The 20,408-nt window shown below is 44.2% G+C and overlaps 1 protein-coding gene across 1 annotated transcript; it reads left to right on the forward strand.

The window, feature by feature from the left end:
* The first annotated feature begins 1,573 nt into the window (after window positions 1–1,573).
* CUNH17orf75 (chromosome unknown C17orf75 homolog) lies at window positions 1,574–19,414 on the forward strand. Its single transcript, XM_085829760.1, has 10 exons — window positions 1,574–1,758; window positions 2,742–2,822; window positions 4,159–4,284; window positions 5,571–5,714; window positions 6,109–6,166; window positions 9,256–9,375; window positions 11,282–11,346; window positions 11,666–11,802; window positions 14,784–14,887; window positions 15,908–19,414. The coding sequence occupies exons 1-10, from the start codon at window positions 1,619–1,621 to the stop codon at window positions 16,112–16,114; spliced, it is 1,182 nt and encodes a 393-aa protein (XP_085685886.1). The 5' UTR covers window positions 1,574–1,618; the 3' UTR covers window positions 16,115–19,414.
* Window positions 19,415–20,408: the final 994 nt, after the last annotated feature.

A 20,408-nucleotide genomic window follows, 5' to 3' on the forward strand; every position in this document is an offset into this window, starting at 1 on the left:
TTACCTGGGTCTTGTGTCTGCTGTCCCAGCACTCAGAAGGCCAAGACAGAAAATGCTATGAGTCTAAGACTTAGAGGCTAGCCTGGGGAACAAAGCCTGATCTTGTCTTTGAATTAAAAAAAAAAAAAAATGCAGTGAACCAAGCATGGATGGTGCATGCCTTTAATCCCAGCACTCAAAAGGCTGAGGCAGGCGGATCTGAGTGCATAGCCAGGTTCCTGTCTACATAGAGCATTCAGGGTTATGTAGAGAAACCTTGTATCGAAGTTTTAGTTACTGATAAAATGCAGTGTTTGAGGATTTGAACCTAAAAGTAACAAGACAAGAAAAGTGTTGCTGGCAAAAGATAATCCTGGAAAATGTGGCAAGGAAGAGTGTAAGAGAATTGGATATTGTATATGCTGAAGTCTCTTGAAACCACAGAAAGGTTCACAAACAAAAAATGTTGGTGGAGCATGCCTGCAATCAGGGAATTCCAGGAGGCTTAGAGACCTGCCTGGGATACATGAAACTGTTCATTTAAAAATAAGATTGAGGGGGCTGGAGAGATGGCTCAGCTGTTAAGAGCACTGAAACTCACTCTGTAGACCAGGCTGGCCCGATCTCAGAAATCCACTGTCTTCGGTGTCAGATCTCATTATGGTTGGTTGTGAGTCACCATGTGGTTGCTGGGATTTGAACTCAGTACCTTCAGAAGAGCAGTCGGTGCTCTTACCCACTGAGCCATCTCACAAGTCCCAAATGTATGCATCTTTATTGTATACTTTGTTCTTTACACATGCCTATGGAACCCCCATCTAGATCAACACATATAACACTTCCATAATCCCTTCTCAACAGTTTTCTTCCTTCCTTCCTTCCTTCCTTCCTTCCTTCCTTCCTTCCTTCCTTCTTTCCTTCCTTTCTTCTTTTCTCTCTCTCTCTCTTTCTTTCTTTCTTTCTTAAAGAATTATTTATGTATATAAGTACACAGTAGTAGCTGTCTTCACACACACCAAAAGGGGGCATCAGATCCAGATATTGATGGTTGTGAGTCACCATGTGGTTGCTGGGAATTGAACTCAGGACCTCTGAAAGAGCAGTCAGTGCTCTTAACCACTGAGCCATCTCTCCAGCCCTATTTAGTTTTTATTTAATTTTATTTTTGAGGCAGGGTCTCTGTAGTCCTGGCTGGCCTGGAACAGGGTATGTAACCTAGGGAGGCCTGGAGCTCACTGAAGTTCTCCAGCCTCTGCCTCCAGAGTGCTAGAATTAAAAGAGCGCTCCTTTTGGGTAGGCTAAATTCTTGTCTTTGAGCAAACCGTTACATGCATGTCACGCCGAAAGAAGGCAGGAGCACACCACCTTTAACACATACTGCCTCATTGATGCGTTAACTGGTGGAGACAAAGTCAGTTAAAAGGAAATGCTAGGGGGTTCTCAGAGAGTCGTCGCCCCCCCCCCCACCCCCCCCAAAGAAAAACAGGTTTCTCCAACCCAGTTTCCAGGTCCAGGACTCAGGAGGCGGCGGAACTCAGATGTGCGAGGGCGGGGAGAAGGTCGAGCCGGCGCACAAAGGACAGCCCGGCCGCGGGGGAACTGTTTGACGGGGACACAGAGCTGCGAGGAGGTTGCCGCGATGCTCCCGTCTTTGCAGGAATCGCTGGATGGGGATGAAAAGGAGCTGGAGAGCAGCGAAGAGGGTGGCTCCGTGGAGGAGCGGAGACTCGAGCCGCCGCCCAGCAGCCACTACTGCCTGTACAGCTTCCGCGGAAGCAGGTGCCCGCGCCCTGCCCGCTGTGCCCGCCGCCCCGCCGCCCGGCCTTGCACCCCGCGGCCCCCACTTGCCATCTCCTCTCCCAGCCAAGGTCTCTGGCCCGATGGGCCTCCCTGGCCTCAGTCGGTTCTTCCCGGCTCTTCTGGGCTTTTATGCCCAGCACTCCCAAGCCTCTGTCCTCTTGTAGCCCCTGTCATCGTAGCCCCTGACATCTGTTCAGCGGAGTTTGCCTCTCTCTCCCCTCGGTACCCCCGGAAAATCCCGACTGGCTTTCCAGGAGCCCTTTTGGCCCTGGAACTTATTCTTTAAGGTGTATTTTTAATTTTCTTAATTATGTGTTTGCGTGTGGGTATTCGCACATGCATACTGATGCCCACTGAGGCCAGAGGTGTCAGATACATCTGGAACTTGAGTTACAGGTAGTTGTGAGGTGCCCTAAGAGGGTGCTTGGAACCAAACTAGGACCATTCCCCAAGAACAGTAAGAACAGTAAGCGCTGTTTAATCTCTGAGATATTTCTCCGGGCCCTGCTTATTATTTTTTATTTTAATCAATTTATATTTTCTGAATAAAAATATTTGCATTGGTGTTCTGCTTGCCTGCATGTCTCTGTGAGGCTGTCTGGTTCCCTGGAACAGAAGATAGAGACAGTTGTGAGCTGCCATGCAGGTGCTAGGAATTGAACTTGAATCCTCTGGAAGAGCAGCGATGCTCTTAACTATTGAGCCATCTTTCTATCCCTTATCTTTAAAGATGAATTTCTTCAAACTTTCGGGAAATTAGGTCTTTATTTATTAAATACCCTGAAGAGAAAGGGGCCTCTAGTCAGCCCTCACTTATGGGGTTTCTGTCATGAGATTAGGCAGTGGAGGACCCATGCAGTGTGGGCTTGCAGCGTTTTTTGCTGAGCCCTTGCTTTTACCCAGCTTGCGAAGGCTTGATTGACAGCCTATAACTGATAGTACTGTTGTATTTCGTCTTGCAGATTGACACAGAATCGAGGGGATAGTGATGATGGACGTTCAGGTGACACAAATGCAGAAACCCCCTCTGGTGATGATTTCAGGTAAAAACAGGCATAACTCATTGCTTTCCTGGGCTGTGCATATCTATCTGTAGGTGTCAGTGAGGTGTCTTGTTGCCACTGCACTTTCTCTTGAGTCAAACCTTCAGCTCCTTATTCGAGGCAAGAGCGGATGCAAATGCTGATAATGCTTTGAAAACTCTAGCCAAGCCCAGACACTGAGCTTTATCTGAGATAATCATCTTTTTGTGGTGGTTGTTTTTTTTTTTTTTTTTTTTTAAGATTTATTTATTTATTATATGTAAGTACACTGTAGCTGTCTTCAGACATTCCAGAAGAGGGCGCCAGATCTCGTTGCGGATGGTTGTGAGCCACCATGTGGTTGCTGGGATTTGAACTCTGGACCTTTGGAAGAGCAGTCGGGTGCTCTTACCCACTGAGCCATCTCACCAGCCCGGTGGTTGTTTTTGAGATAGGATTTCTCTCAATATAGCTCTAGCTGTCCTGGAACTCACTAAGTAGACCAGGTCTTGAACTCACAGGGATCTGCCTGCCTCTGCCTCCCAATCCCTCTGCCTCTCAGGCGCCGAGTCTAAAGGTGTGCGCTGCTACCTATGGCAAGATAATGATCTTTAAGGAGGAAAGGTTAATTTGGCTCAGTTTCAGTCCATGTAGTTTCTTAGCCCTGTTTCCGGTGAGCCTGGGGCAACAGGAATTCATAGCAGAACAAACAGCAGAAGAGCCTGTTAACTTCGTGGTGGCTAGGGGAGAGATGCAAAGAGGGAGAGAAGCAGGCAGCTCCCAGCCAGCTGCCCAACCAGTCAGGGTTCTGATATGTTATTAGGGTCATATTTCCAGAGACTTACCTTGTGTCCAACAAATACAGGTTCTAATACTTTCAATAGCACTGTGGTCTGGGAGCCAAACCTGCCTTTGCGGGACATTCCAAGTGTGAACAATGACCCTCTCCAACAGGGGCATCAAGTAGACAGCTTTCTTTTTCTTTTTTCTTTTTTCTTTCCTTTCTTCCTTCTTTCTTTCTTTTATTTATTTTTTTAATTTTTTGAGCCAGGGTTTCTCTGTGTAAGCCTGGCTGTTCTAGAACTTGCTTTGTAGACCAGGCTTCCCTGGAATTCACAGAGATAAGCCTGCCTCGAGTGGTGAAATTAACTAGCTGACTAGTTGATAGCATCCTTAAGAGAGACCCTGAAATTGGTATGGCAATGCTAGCCTGGGGCAAGTTTAAGGTTAACCTAAACTATGTAGCTAGTTCAAGACCAGCCTGGGCTACTTAGGGGCCCTGGCATTGATTCATTATATCTGCCTTATGGGTTTGAGTGTATCCCTGGTAAGAAACGTGTGTTTCTCATCTGTCAAGCCTCTCCTTGGTGGATACTAATCTACCATCAGAAGTGGAGCCGGAGCTGCGCAGTTTCATTGCTAAGCGTCTTTCCAAGGGCGCGGTCTTTGAAGGGCTGGGTAATGTTGCATCTGTAGAGCTGAGGTAAGTATAAAATATGCTGTCTCCTGTGTTTTTATTTCTGAGCTAAACATGAGAGGTGTGGAGAAACTGGAAGAGATCTAGACCTTCAGAAAATGTCTTTGTTTTCTGTTCTCTGGCACCTCCTGCCCTTCCACTCCCAGCCAGAGCACTGAATCTTACACATAAGTGTTATGAAATTAGATTGAGTGAGATTCTGGCCCCTGAGTGTACTTTAGTCTACTTTATACTTACACAGAAGGAGCTCGAGCTGGAGAGGTAGCCTTGATGGAGAGCATCTCCTGGTGGGTGCAAAGCCCTCTGTTCTTACCAAAGTGGAAAGCGTATGCCCATGATTTATAACGTGCTTTCACAAATGCTGATGTAGTTCTTCTTACAAAAGGAGATGGGCAGTTATCTTAATTTCTAGAGCAGAAGTAAACACAGAGAAGTGAACTTGGAAGCCCAAGGTCACAGGGAAGTCAGGCTTAGTCTTGCCATTATACTCCTTCAGATACAGCATTTGTTTAAGTATAGGTTCCCTTGGAGGTATATACCTCTGACCCGAGGAGAAAGCTGCTAGGTAAACCTGGCACATCCAAGACACGTGAAGGTTAAAAGAGGGGGAGCATGCTTATTTCCATATAAACATGGATATTCTATGAACAAAGTTGAAATTTGTGTAGATTTTTCTTTAAACAATTAAAAAATATTTTATGTATGGGTGTTTGCCTGCATGAACGTCTGTGCACAAGGTGTGTGCCTATTGTCTGCAGAGACCAGAAGAGGATGTCAGGATCCCCAAGAATTGGAGATACTGATGGTTGTGAGCCACCACGTGCTGTAACCCCAAACCGGGGTCTTTTAGAAGAGTACCCAGTGCTCTTTTAACTACCACGCCATCTCCCAGCCCCCTGGATTTATCACATAAGACAGTGGGACTCGGTGAACCTCTTGTTAGAGGCTGGCTGGTTTGTTTTTATGAGGCAGTGTCTCACCATGTAACCCTGACTGGTCTGGAACTCACCATGTAGACCAGGTTGTTCTTGAACTCACAAAGATCTACCTGTGTCTACCTCTTAGGACTGGGGTTGGTGCACATCACCATGACTGATCTGTAGGCTGCTTCATTAAACCTCACCTGGGTCATGCTCCTTCTGCTGACATGAGTCCGAGGAGAGGGTTGGGGAGCTCTGCATGAGGGGTGATCTGAAAGTGGTACCAGATCAAGACCTGGTTCAGAGGTTAGGTGTGCAGTGAGGAGCGTGAGTACCCAGGTACTGCACTTTACTTTTTCCTTTCTTTTCTAGAATTGCAGGTTACCGAGTTGGTTGTTATTACTGCCTTTTCCAACAGGAAAAGCTGCTTCCTGAGACAGCAGCAATGGAATCTGAGCACAACCCTTCTCAATGTGTGGTCTGCTTCCTAGGAGGCTCTGAAAAAGGACTGGAGCTATATCCTTCCTGTGGGATTCGAGGTTTCAGGCGGGAGGGCACCTGGGCAAGGAGCAAGTGGCCTTTACCCTTAAGGGCATATTGAAATGTCATTTGTGACCATTTGCATAGGCTGTGTGTGTGTGTGTGTGTGTGTGTGTGTGTGCGCGCGCGTGTGCGTGTGTGCGTGCGCGCACATAAGAGAGGGACAGACAGACAGGGTCTCCCTTTGTAGTCCTGGCATGGAACTTATTATGTAGACCAGGCTGGCCTCAAACTTTCAGTGATCCACCACCTCTGACGCTGAGTGCTAGAATTAAGGGCACATGGCACTACACTCAGGTGAGACGTGGTGTTTCTGGCTGGGAGGTAAAATATTGATGGATCATCCTGTGTCTCTTCCTTAAGAACATACTTTCAGGCTTGAATTGGACAAGTATATTCAAGGGCTGAAGAATAACATGAATTGTGAGGTAAGGGGTCTGACTTGAGCTTTGTAAGACTGGAGTGATGAACATGAACATGTCATGACTGTACTAGTCTGGTCGCTTGGTAGCCACCGACACTTGACTTCTAAATTCCTCACCTTGTGGGCAGTAGATCAGTGCTGTGTGACACAGGCAGGGAATGCAGCTGTGTTATAGCACTGAAGGTTTCGTGATTCTACTTTTGATGTTGCACCAATGAAAACTTACTAAATCCAATTGAGGAAATCCACACCTGACATCCCTGTGCTTGGGAGGCAGAGTTTGAGGCTAGACTAGTTCACATAGCTAATCCCAAACCTACCAGAGCTACATAGTGGACCCCATCACAAAAGCAAAACAAGACGCTGGGGAGATGGCTCAGTGGTCAGAGCATTGACTTCTTCCAGAGGACTCAGGTTCAATTCCCAGCACTTACATGGCAGCTTACAACCATCTATAGCTCCAGTTCCAGGGCATCTAACATCTTCTTACCTCTTTGAGTACCAGGTATACAAGTGGTAGACAGACATGGAGGCAAAATACCCATAAAATTAAAATTTAAAAAAAAAAAAAAGACAGCTGGTGAGATGGCTCAAAAGTAAATGTGCCTGCCACCAAGTCTGACTGGCTTGAGTTGGACACCCAGGACTCACATTGTGGAAAGAGAGAACTGACTTACATGGTGTCTTAGTCAGGGTTTCTATTCCTGCACAAACATCATGACCAAGAAGCAAGTTGGGGAGGAAAGGGTTTATTCAGCATGCACATCCATACTGCTGTTCATCACCAAAGGAAGTCAGGACTGGAACTCAAGCAGGTCAGGAAGCAGGAGCTGATGCAGAGGCCATGGAGGGATGTTCCTTACTGGCTTGCTCAGCTTGCTTTCTTGTAGAACCCAGGATTACCAGCCCAGGGATAGCACCATCCACAATGGGCCCTCCCCCTTGATCACTAATTGAGAAAATGCCTTACAGCTGGATCTCATGGAGACATTTTCTCAACCGAAGCTCCTTTCTCTGTGATAACTCCAGCTGTGTCAAGTTGATACACAAAACCAGCCAGTACACATGGGTTGTTTCTCTGACATCTAGGGCAGATGCGTGCACACACACAGAGAAATAAAATGAAAAGAGAAAGACAAATCTATGTAAAATTCAGTGGCGGTTAGTAACATACCTGGTGGGGAAGGTATCTTTTATCTTTATCTGATTTCTAGGCACATAGGATTCATATTTTGGATAGCACCAGTGGTCCATTAGAGATGTGCTATGCCATAGTCTATGGATATCAAGTTTTAGAAACATTTCATTTCATTATTTTATGAATTGGTTATGTCTATATTGAGTAATTTATCTAAACCTGTCAAAACTATGTTTCCAAGCCAGGTTTGCTGCTGCGTGTCTACACTTCCAGTACTGGGAAGGGTGGAAAACAGAAAAATCAGGAGGCTAGCCTCAGCTACAGAGAATTTGACACCCACCTGATTTCTGTAAGATGCTGTCTAAAAAGCTACTTTTGTTAGACGGTGGGAACACAAGCATTTAATTCCAGCATAGCAGTCAAATCTCTGAGTTCTAGGCCAGCCTGATCTGCAGAGTGAGTTTCAGGGCATCCAAGGCTACACAGAGAAATTCTGTCTTGAAAAAACAAAACAAAACAAAATAAAAATGTCAACCCTCCCCCACTTCCACATCCCCACCTCCAAAAGAAAGTAGTATGGCCAGGCACATTGGCACATATCTATAATCTTAGTATCTAGGAGGCTTAGGATTTTAAGGTCAAGAGGGCATCGGCATCAGATCCCATTACTTATGGTTGTAAGCCACCATGTGGTTGCTGGGATTTGAACTCAGGACCTTCGGAAGAGCAGACAGTGCTCTTTTGGTTTTTTATTGTTGTTGTTGGTGGTGGTTTTGTTTTGTTTTTTGTTTTTTAAAAAAGATTTATTTATTATATGTAAGTACACTGTAGCTGTCTTCAGACACATCGGAGGAGGGCATCAGATATGTGAGCCACCATGTGGTTACTGGAATTGAACTCAGGACCTCTGAAAGAGCAGTCAGTGTTCTTAACGGCTGAGCCATTTCACCAGCCTCCTAGTTTTTGTTTTCTAATTATTAGGAGTATATTGAAAGGAATGGAGACATGGATCATTAGTTACGAACACTTACTGCTTTTCCAGAGGGCCAGCATTCAGTTCTAAGTACCCATGTCTAGTGGTTCACAATCACCAATAACTTCAGTTCCAGAGAATTCAACACCTCCTTCTAGACTCCAGGAGGCATCCACAGGAATACAATTATGTACATACAAATAAAAATAAAAATTTTAAAATTGTTTTGAAGAGGGGCCTAAGAAGGAGGGAGGCTTAGTATGTAAAGGGCTTACAATGCAAGCATGAGGGCCTGAGTTTGAACTCCCATCATCCACGTAAAAATCTGGGTGTGGGGCTGGTGAGGTGGCTCAGTGGTTAAGAGCGCCAACTGATCTTCCGAAGGTCCCCAGTTCAAATCCCAGAAACTACATGGTGGCTCACAACTATTGTAACAAAATCTGATGCCCTCTTCTGGAGTGTCTGAGGACAGCTACAGTGTACTTACATATAATAAATAAATAAATCTTTAAAAAAAAAAATCAGGGTGTGGTGACAGGCATCTGTTATACTAGAGTTGAAGTGGTGGAGACAGGCAGTTCTCTGTACCTTGCTGGCCAGCCAGCCCAGCCAAAGCAGTGAGCTCCAGGCTCAGTGAGACACCCTTACTCAAGAAAGTAAGATGGAGAAGTTGGAGAGATGGTGCCTACCACCAGGACTGAGGACCTAAATTCAATCTCCTGCACCACATGGTTGAAAGCCAAAATTGACTTCTGCAAGTTATCCTTTGTTCTAAACACAGACATCATGACATAAACTTGTCCACCACCACTCCAAAAATGTAATTTAAAAATAAGGTAGAGAGCAATTGAGGAAGACACCTGATGTCAACCATTAGCTTACACAGACACCATACACACAAAGAAAGTATACTGAAGAAAAAAGTCTAGTAAGTTAAAGGCTTTTATGATACTAAAACAAATGATATTCTCTCTTGATGCAGGAAAGGAGTCTGGGGAATGATGTAAAGTCCTATCTGAATAGCTGGTATGAGGATGTGGTGTGTCCCATCCAAAGGGTGGTTCTCCTCTTTCAGGAGAAACTGACCTTTCTGCTCCATGCTGTAAGTATTGCTCATGAACGAGTATTCCCAGTTAGAGGCTCCTCAGCAGACCTTGGTGATTAGAAACACACTCATCTTCTCTAAACATTACTTTTCCCTTCCTGTAAATTTCTTCAGACTATGCTTGCTGTTTAGACCACATCTTACTGACTCTCATCTGAAAGTCTTATTATTAAGGTAGGGTTGAATTGTAAATCTCAGCAGGATCTTTCCACTGAAACATGTGCTTTCGAGCCAGTTGTGCTGGTGCATGTCCGCACTCCCAGCACTGGGGAGGTAGAAGCAGAGTCAGGAGGTTAGGACCATCCTCAGCTACACAGAGCATTTGGCACCTACCTGATTTATGTAAGAACCTGTCCCATTACATGTCAGCTGGGTTACATTAAAAAAATAATAATCTCTTCTTTCTAGCCACTTTTAAAAATAGGTCTTCACCAGGCAGTGGAGGTGCACATCTTTGATCCAGCACTTGAGAGGCAGAGGCAGGCAGATCTCTGAGTTTGAGGACAGCCTGGTCTACAGAGTGAGGTCCAGGACAGCCAGGGCTACACAGAGAAACCCTGTCTCAAAAAAACCATGAGAAAAAAAGGGGGGTGGGGGAGGAAGATAGGACCTCACTATATAGTCTAGAATTGCTTAACTTTTTTTTAAAGACTTAAGACTTAAATTACTCGTGTGTGTGTGTGTGTGTGTGTGTGTGTGAGAGAGAGAGAGAGAGAGAGACCTTGTTCTGTGTGGTGTACTACAGGCTGGTGGCCCTGGAGCTTTCTGCTGTTTGTGTCATCTCTATTTCCCATGTCACTGTAGGAGTGTAGGGGTTATAGTGCATACCCCCATTCTGACTTCTTACGTGGGTTCCAGGATCGCACTCAGGCTGTCTGGCTTCCTCTGTGGGTTGTGGGATCACACTCTGGTTATCTGGCTTGAAGAGCGAGCACTGGCACCCACTGAGTCTTTTTCCTATCCCCGATCCCAAACTTGCAGTTCTACCTTCCTCAGCTTCTTGAGTGCCAAGACTGTAGCCTGTCCAACCACACTTGTCTGAAATAAAGGGAAATAGGTGCAATTTCCAGAATATTTGAAAATGAAAACCAATCAAACAAAAAACAAAGTAATTTTAACTATATGAAACTGTTTAGGGCCCATACAAGCCTGATGGCCCTAGTTCAATCTCCAGATTCCACAAGGTGGCAGGAGAGAACCAAATCCCAGAATTGTCCTGACTTCCACATATATACTCTTTGAGACATTTACACACACATACACACATGTATGTACATGTATATACACACACACACACACACTAGATTTGGGGGACAGTGTATTTGCTGCCAAACTTGACCACCTAAGTTCAAACCCTGCAAGTTGACCTCTGACCTCCACACAAAAGCATGTGGAGCCGGGCATGGTGGCGCACGCCTTTAATCCCAGCACTCGGGAGGCAGAGGCAGGCGGATTTCTGAGTTCGAGGCCAGCCTGGTCTACAAAAGTGAGTTCCAGGACAGCCAGGGCTATACAGAGAAACCCTGTCTCCAAAAACCAAAAGAAAAAAAAAAAAAAAGCATGTGGCTCCCATTAAAATAAATAAGTAAAGTAAAGAAATGCTGAAAAAAAATGTCAAAAGTAATGACACATGCTTATAATCCTAGCATTAGGGAAATTGAGGCTACAAAATCAGAAGTTCCAGGCTAGCTTATGCTGCATAGCAAGACTGTCTGAAAATAACTATATTTTAATAAATAAAATAAAAACCCATCACTGAGCAGGTTTTAGCTTAGAGCACTTGCAGAAGATGCAGTGGTAGTGCCCTTAGTGCCTGGGAGACGATGCGTTTGGATGGGAGCGTCAGGCCAGTGAGGAACAGAGGAGCAAGTGTTAAACTGTCCCTTCTCTTTCTCTCTCATAGGCTCTAAGTTACACTCCTGTTGAATTTAAAGAGTCGGATGAAAAAACAAAGAGAGACATCAACAGGTAAAGAATATAATTTCTCGCTGGGTGTGGTGGCGCACACCTTTAATCCCAGCACTCGGGAGGCAGAGGCAGGCGGATTTCTGAGTTCAAGGCCAGCCTGGTCTACAAAGTGAGTTCCAGGAGGGCCAGGGGAACACAGAGAAACCCTGTCTCAAAAAATTAAAAAAAAACAAAAAAAAGACTATAATTTCTGAAGAAAGCCTTCCCCTTTCCTGGGCCAGCTCAGCAGCCCCATGGTACCATCCCCTCCAGTAGAGGACGCCTTTGTTTTCCTTGGTCCTGCAGTGCTGATTGTGGAAAGGACTTGTGTATGTCACAGGTTTCTGAGTGTGGCCAGTCTCCAGGGACTTATTCATGAAGGCACCATGACCTCATTATGCATGGCCATGACAGAGGAACAGCATAAGTCTATGATCATCGACTGTAGCGGCCCCCAGCCTCAGTTCCACAATGCAGGTGAGTCAGAAACCAGGAGGCAGGGTTTGTGGACCTCTTGCACAGAAAGCACGAGATACAGACATGTCCTTCTTGTGCAGTACTAAGCTTGCTGAGACCTTAATGGTCCTAGAAACAGGGGTTCAAGTCACGCTTGGTGTATAAGAAAAGCCCCGTGTGTACACAGGAACAAACACAGAAAGCACACATAAAGACATTTTTAAATTTTATTATTTTAAGACAGGTTCTCAGTGGGTAGTCTAGGTTGGCTTTGAGCTGGCAATCCCTCTACCTTAGCCCTCTTAGGATTACAAATATGGATCAAATCCTTTTAGGATTACAAATATGCTTATTTTTCATTGGTTGGTTGATTACTTTTTTTTTTTTTTATCTTTGAGACAGGGTTTCTCTGTGTGACCCTGGCTGTCCTGGAACTCACTTTGTAGACCAGGCTGGCCTTGAACTCAGAAATCCGCCTGCCTCTGCCTCCCAAGTGCTGGGATTAAAGGCATGCACCACCACTGCCTGGCGGTTGATTACTTTTGAGAAATGGTTTCATATAGGCTATGTTGGCCTTGAACTTCTAACTCTCTTGCCTCTACTTTCTAAGTGCTAAGATATAGACAGTCATCACCATACCTTGCTTAAAGGCATTTTCTTATTTTGTTTTTTTTTGGGGGGGGGGTGTTTTGTTTTGTTTTGTTTGTTGTTGTATTTCAAGACAGAATTTCGCTGTGTAATCCTAGCTGCACTGGGACTCATTATGTTTGCTATGCTGGTCTCAAACTCAGTTATTCACCTGCCTCTGCCTTCTGAGAGTACCTCAACCACCACCTGGCATTAAAGGCATTGTTTTAGTAAAGTCTTTTTTTTTTAAGATTTATTTATTTATTATATGTAAGTACACTGTAGCTGTCTTCAGACACACCAGAAGAGGGAGTCATATCTCATTACAGATGGTTGTGAGCCACCGTGTGGTTGCTGGGATTTGAACTGCAGAAGAGCAGTCAGTGCTCTTAACTGCTGAGTCATCTCTCCAGCCCTAGGAAAGTCTTTTGAGTGTGTGTCTCTGTGAGTGAGTGCAGATCCATGTGTATGTATTCTAGCACACGTGGGGGTCAGATGGCAACATTGGGTGTCAGTCCTCATTTCTACCTTGTTTGAGAACATTTTTCCTTGGCTGCTGTGTATGACAGTCTAGCTGGGCTCAAGGTTTTAGGGATGTTTTCCCTGTCTACACCTTCCATCTCAGTATAGGAATGGTGGGATGTGCTCTTCTGCATCTGGCTTTATGTGGGTGCTGGAGGTCTGACCTCAGGACCTCATGCTCACATGGCAAAGAACTTTATACACTGAGCCACTGCCCCAAGCCTAAAGGCATTTCAAATGTTTCTTACTGTTTAGTCCATATATATATGAACACGTCTGAAGATCAGAGGATAACTTGTGGGAAAGGGTTTTCTCTGTCCATCATCAGGATCAAACTCAAGGTTGGTAGCAAATACCTGGACCCACCAAGTCACCTGGATGGCCCCATATAAAGACTTTGTGTGTGTGTATGTGTACACACGTTTTTGTGTGTTTAACAAGTGTAAGTGCTACAGTGTGCAAGTGCAGGTCAGAGGACAACTTCACCTTCCGCCGTGTTCAAGTCAGGGCCTCTGTTTTGTTGTTGCCTGCAGTGTTTTGGGGCCGAGCTTGCTCATGAGCTTCTGGGGTTTCTCCCGTCCTTCCTTCTAGCTCCCCATACGCTGCTTGCACTGTGTGTATCAGCCTTTACAGGGTCCGGGACTCTAATTCAGGTCCTCATGCTGTGAGGCAAGTACCTTTTCTTTCCTAGTCTTCGCTCTCACCCACCCAAGACCTCTTTGAGACAGGATCTCACTCTGTCTACCTTGGACTGCTAGGATTAAAGGTGTTTGGCTACACATGGCAGCCTTTTTTTTTTTTTGAGACAATGTTTGGAAAACCTGGAACTTCCTACATAAACTAGGGTGCATCCCAAGTTGGGGAGACCAGGAAGATGCACGCAAACAGCTCTAAAGGTCCTTTTGGTTGTTTTGACTGCGGCAACAGGATCTCTACATAACCCTGGCTGTTCTGGGACTCACAGCCATCCTCTACCTATGCCTCCCAAGTGCTGGATTTAAAGGCATACGCCAGCACACCCAGCATTTCTTGATATAACAGATTGGAAGCAACCTAAATGTTTACCAACAGGAAATCAATAATAAGCTGCTAATTTACACAACGGAATGGAGAGCAGCTAAAAGTCAACTAGACATACATGTTAGTATGGCTCTGAGACACACTGCTTAGTGAAACAACCACTAAGAAAACCACACAAAGCTCTAACATGTACAGAACAACACATACATAAGGTCAAGGTCGTAGCCAAAGCTTGAAGTATGGATAGAAATGAAGGTCCTATCTGATGGGGAGAGGGAATGTGATTATGGCACTTAACTGTTGTAGCCCTGGCTGTCTTGGACTTGCTTTGTAGACCAGGCTGGCCTTGAACTCATAGAATCCACCTGCTGCTGTCCCCTGAGTGCTGGGAGTTTTAAAAAATTATTTTAAAATATTTTTATGGCTGGCCGGTGGTGGCGCACGCCTTTGATCCCAGCACTTGGGAGGCAGAGGCAGGCAGATTTCTGAGTTCAAAGGCAGCCTGGTCTACAGAGTGAGTTCCAGGACAGCCAGGGCTACACAGAGAAACCCTGTCTCGAAAAACCAAAAAAAAAAAAAAATTTAAAAAAAGTTTTTATAAAGAAATTCATGTGCTGGGACTGGACAGATGGTTAATAGCATGTGCTGCTCTTTCTTTCAGAAACCCAGAGTTGGGTTCGACATATCCAGTACACATCTGCTCTCCCAGGGCCCCTGTACTCATGTACACATACAGCATATATACAGAAGGAAGAGTAACAAAAGTCAAGTCTTTAAAAACTGACATATATGTGCTCTGTGGTATTTCATTTTGTGTATTTCCTGTTGTTTAGGAAGCAACCGTTTTTGTGAGGACTGGATGCAAGCTTTCTTACACGGTGCCGAAGCTGGTAACCCTTTTCTTTTCAGACAAGTCCTGGAAAACTTTAAACTAAAGGTAATGAGGTGGCTGTGGACCATGGATCAGTTACATTGTTTTTGTTCTGCATTTAATTACTGCAGGTGGTAGCATCAATGTTGGGCTTGTGCAGTTACAGTGTTCTTTAAATGGGGCATCCTCTGAGCTCAGAACACAGGAGGTGTCTGCTCTCCAGCAGCACTGCATGCATGTGATTTCATTTTACCACTTTGGGGTGAATTGCTTGCTTATATTTAGGGTGCATCAAACTGACACATCTCAGTTGAAAAACACAGAAATAAATGATTTCAAATTCTTGCAAGTGAGGGCTGGTACCTTAAGAGCTTTTTTTTGTATTATTTATTTATTTTATGTATATGAGTACTCTGTAGCTGTCTTCAGACATACCGGAAGAGGGCATCAGATCCCATTACAGATGGTTGTGAGCCACCATGTGGTTGCTGGGAATTGGACTGGACTCAGGACCTCTGGAAGAGCAGTCAGTGTTCTTAACTGCTGAGCCATCTCTCCAGTACAGGAGCTTTTTTTTTTTTTAAAAGTCTTTTTAAAAGTGAGATTCGGGCTGGAGAGATGGCTCAGTGGGTAAGAGCACCCGACTGCTCTTCCAAAGGTCCGGAGTTCAAATCCCAGCAACCACATGGTGGCTCATAACCATCCGTAACAAGATCTGACTCCCTCTTCTGGAGTGTCTGAAACAGCTACAGTGTACTTACATATAATAATAAATAAATAAATTAAAAAAAAAAAAAGTGAGATTCTTTTACACTAAAGGCAAGCATTTTAGCAATAGGAATAATGGGTATTTTTTTTAAAGTTCAACATTAGCAGGGTGGGTAGTGCATAACCTTAATCCCAGCACTCAGGATACAGAGTTCAAGACCAGCCAGAGCTACATAGTGAGACCCTGTGTCAAGAGACAAAAAACAAAAGCCGACATTATCAGTGTCCGATGAGTGTTCAGCTAGAGACGGGTATTTTTCAAGCATCATCATCATCATCGTCTCACTGAACATACTTAACAGGGTAATCTCTTTCTAGGCTATACAAGACACAAACAATTTGAAGAGATTTATCCGACAGGCAGAGATGAATCATTACGCTCTGTTTAAATGTTACATGTTCCTTAAGAACTGTGGCAGTGGAGATATCCTTTTGAAGATTGTTAAAGTGGAACATGAAGAAATGCCTGAGGCCAAAAGTGTGGTGGCTGTCCTTGAAGAATTCATGAGAGAAGCGCTTGTCTGAAGTTCCAGTCCCGGGTTGAGGATCTGTTTCATGGAGTATATTGAGGCTGCATGTGGGGGCTGTAATTACCATTGTTTATAGGATTGCACTGCCCTAAGATGACTGGAAACACCCCAGCTTCTTCCTTTTGTGCTTTTTTTGTTTAACTTAATTAAACACAACAATCAGAGGAATGTCTTCACCAGGTCCCAGGCAGACGCTGTGTGACAGCTGTGGAATTTTGCTGTCTCATAAACCCTAAGCACGTGCTGCCTGGAAAGCTCTGGAGATGGGTTTTGGCTTCTTGGGAGTTTACAGTAGTGTTTAGCAGGATTTCCTCCTCCAAAAGAAACAAAGTATGTCTTTCTCAGTACAATGTAGACGTTTTTAAAGTACATGATCCTAGCAAGATGTGATGACACATGCCTATAATCCCAGCTACTCAGGAGGTTGAGGCAGGAGGTTGTGAGGTTCCAGGCCAGCCTGAGCTACTGAGTAAGTTTATGTCCAGCTTGGACTACATGGCAGTCATCACCTTCCTGGTCTTACTGCACCATCATATAGCTTCAGAGACAGCCTGTTCATCCTGTGAGTGCCTGATACAAACTGATAGGCAGGAATAATGAAGCCACCTTTTGAAGCGAATATACACATGAGTGATATAAGAACTTAAAAATGAGCTTTATGTATAGAAGCTTGTGGGCTGGCAAGGTGGCTCAGAAGGTAAAGAAACCTGCCACCAAGTCTGACAACCTATGCTCAATCCCCAACTCACCTGGTAGGAGAGAACAACTCCACAAGTTGCCTCTGACCCATGCAGAGCTACATGCTCAATAAATAAATACATGAAGATATGGTGGGCTGGAGAGGCAGCTCAGCAGTGAAGAGCATTGTTGCTTTTGGAGAGGAGCCGACACCTAGCTGGTGGCTCAATTTCCGGGGATTTGACACCCTGTTCTGACCTCCTCAAGCATCAGGCACACATGGAGTATACAGAGATACATGCAGACAAAACATACACATAAAATAATCTAAAACTAGTAAGAAAGAAAAGAAAGAGGAAGAGAGAGAAGAAAGGGTATACTAGCTTCAAGATGAAACATTCTCTCTCACTGAAAAGCTCTTGTGGAAATTTATACAATAGGTATTTATTTGCCAGGAGCCTGTATTTTCTTCCTTATTTCTAGATAAAAATGCTGGAATTCTTAAACAGTATTAAGAAAAAGGAAAAAAACAGTTAATATAGGAAATATCTTTTACAAGCAAATATAAGAATGCACATGTGGTGATTCATGTCTTTGAATGTAACCTTCCACAAGACGTAGGCAGTTGGAACTCCCTGAGTTCAGGGCCAGTCTGATTTACTGAATTATATAGTAAGCTTCAGGCTAGCCAGAATTACAGAGTGAGTCCCTGTCTCAATAAATAAGAAAATAAACAATATTTTAGAAATTAAAAAATGTAAACAAATTCCTCTCAACACAATTGCTCATTGATTTTAGATCTTTCTGTCTGTCACAAGCCTCAGATCGTTTTGCCCTGAGTCAATTGCAAGAGCCCTTGAGTCGTCATTTCTCATCCCATGGGTGCCAGCTGCAGCCACACGCGTAGCTGTTCTGCACAGCTCTTTAATAAATCCATTTGGTAATGATTTTGGTTTAGAAAATCAGAAGGCTTATGTTCTCACTGCCTTTGGGATGCTCAGAGGAGCATGAGTCTGTGAAACGGAGGCATTCTTAACTGCTTGTAAACCCTGCTCGGAGCTGAGTTCTAACTTTCAAAGACACTGATGATGGCTTTCTGCCGTTGCTTCTCCATAAGTCAGGCTGGGGACAGGAGTCACCACGCCCTTCCTTCCCCTCTAATGAGAAATACAATTCGGTATCTTCATAAATGCTTTCATATGGCTTTAAAGTTTAATAGCTTGGATTATAGGCAGTATAGAAAAGAATGTAAGTAGCATTTTATAGCTATCTGACAGCTGGATAGTCAGCAGCTCTGTGGTACTTTTCTTGAATCTTTTCCCAATGCACTTGGTGCCCACTTGGAAATCATTAAAAATGAGCGACATTAGGACATCGAGATTTTGAGTCTCTAAAATAATAATCTTTATTTTTAAATTCACAATCAGGAGCAAATAGAATTCTAAAAATAAGTGTAGGGGTTAGGGAAAGAGCTCAGTGTAAAGTACTCGCTATGCAAACGTAAGGACCTCAGTTTGATACAGAAGCAGGTGTGCTTGTACATGTGCTTGTAGTCCCAGCACGGGGGAGGAGACTCAGTTCTTACTGCCAGCCCAGCTGACTTGGTAAGCTTCAGGCCAGCAGAGACCTTATCTGAAAACAAATGGAAAAAGAAGATAGCTCAATGGATAAAGGCCCTGGCCGGCAAGTCTGACACCTGAGTTCTCCCTCCAGAGCCCATGTGAAGGTGGAGGGAGAGCTCACTCCTGCAAGCTGCTCTCTCTCTCTCACTCTGTCTATGCATCCTTCAGAGCTAACTATTAACAAACAAGAAAACAGAAAGGTAGATGGCTCCTGAGGATTGTCCTCTGACCTCCAAATGTTTGTGCACACAAATAATAATACATATAACAATAATAAATAAAAGCAAATGCTCTACCAAAAAATAATAAACACAAATGCAGCCAGGCAGTGGTGGTGCACACCTTTAACCCCAGCCCTCGGGAGGCAGAGGCAGATGAATCTCTGAGTTCGAAGTCAGCCTGGTCTACAGAATGAGTTACAGAATAGCCAGAGTGACACAGAGAAACCCTGTCTTGGAAAAAAGGAAACCAAAACAATAATAAAGGAGATGCCTTGTCACGTGTGGATATAGGAAAAACATAACTCTATATTCTTTGCTTATTTATAGGTACTTCTTTGTCATGTAAGCCCACTACATTACACAATTGTATATAGTAGTCTTGTGTTTAAAAGAATCTGCATAGGCAAAGACCGGCGGGTTTCTGAGTTTGAGGCCAGCCTGGTCTACAGAGTGAGTTCCAGGACAGCCAGGGCTACACAGAGAAACCCTGTCTCAAAAAACAAAAACAAAAACAAACAGAGAATCTGCAAAATTCTGTACCACTGAAAAGATATGTCATGGAATTAATTATCTTGTTGATATGAAAACCAGCTCATAACCATAAGCCTATTGTCATATTCAAATTTTAATGTGAATGTATTAAATTTTAAAGGCTTGGGGGATGGAGGAACACCCTCTCAGAACAAAGGGGAGGGGGAATGGGATGAAGAATTCTAAGAAGGGGTGCTAGGAGGGGGGCAACATTTGGAATGTAAATAAATAAAATAATTAATTTTAAAATATTAAAGGCTTAAATAGTGTTTGTTCAGATGCGAAGTAAACGAGTGCTTGCGTGCAGTACGCAGGAAATATGTTGGCCTTGTATAAAAATGTCTATGTGTAACAGTGATAAAGCTCCAGGTCAAGGCAGGTAGTTTTACCTAACTGAGCTTAATTCTTTTTTTTTTTTTTAAAGATTTATTTATTTATTATATGTAAGTACACTGTAGCTGTCTTCAGACACACCAGAAGAGGGAGTCATATCTCGTTACGGATGGTTGTGAGCCACCATGTGGTTGCTGGGATTTGAACTTAGGACCTTCCGAAGAGCAGTCAGTGCTCTTAACCACTGAGCCATCTCACCAGCCCCTGAGCTTAATTCTTACCTTTAATTATTTCCAGTAATTTTACATGGAAATTATACTTCACACACACACAAAGATGTGTGGAAAAAAATTCAGATCACCTGTTGGAATGCACACAGAAGAGGTAAACAGGTTTTCTCACAATGGTTCATTTGTTGTGTAAAAACAGTTTCACCTGTAGGGCCCAGTAGCTCAGGTCCTTTCCCTTCTTGCTCATTGTTCAGAGTGATAGGACTCTAGGTGGTGGTGCAGGCCTTTAAATGGAGGCAGGCGGATCTCTGAGTCAGAGGCCAGCCTGATCTACAGAGTGAGTTCCAGGACAGCCAGAGTTACACAGAGAAACCCTGTCTCAAACAAATAAAGCAAAACAAAAGTGAGAGACAGGACTTGATGCTGGAAATTCTGGTGACAGGGAGTAGTAGTGACAGGGCTGACAAGAGAAGTCTGAGCAAACATTTCAAAGTTACAACTGTTCCTCATAGCCTTGGGCTGATGCAGTGAGACAGGCTCTTCATTGTGCATGTTCATGTGTGTGTTTGCACGTATATATGGAGACCAGAGGACCTTGTATGTGTGGCCTGGGGCTTGCCAAGTAGACTAGGCTGGCCAAGTTCCAGGGATTTGCCTTCCCTATGCTGGGATGG

The sequence above is a fragment of the Mus caroli genome, unplaced genomic scaffold (assembly GCF_978045245.1).
Source record: "Mus caroli unplaced genomic scaffold, Mus_caroli_1 scaffold_13, whole genome shotgun sequence".
Lineage (NCBI taxonomy): Eukaryota > Metazoa > Chordata > Mammalia > Rodentia > Muridae > Mus > Mus caroli.

Bases quoted from the DNA above. Each gene is read 5' to 3' on its own strand.
- CUNH17orf75 (XM_085829760.1), top strand. From the start codon at position 1,619: ATGCTCCCGTCTTTGCAGGAATCGCTGGATGGGGATGAAAAGGAGCTG. The intron at 1,759-2,741 runs GTGCCCGCGCCC...TTCGTCTTGCAG, and splicing joins TACAGCTTCCGCGGAAGCAG to ATTGACACAGAATCGAGGGG. The intron at 4,285-5,570 runs GTAAGTATAAAA...TTTCTTTTCTAG, and splicing joins GTTGCATCTGTAGAGCTGAG to AATTGCAGGTTACCGAGTTG.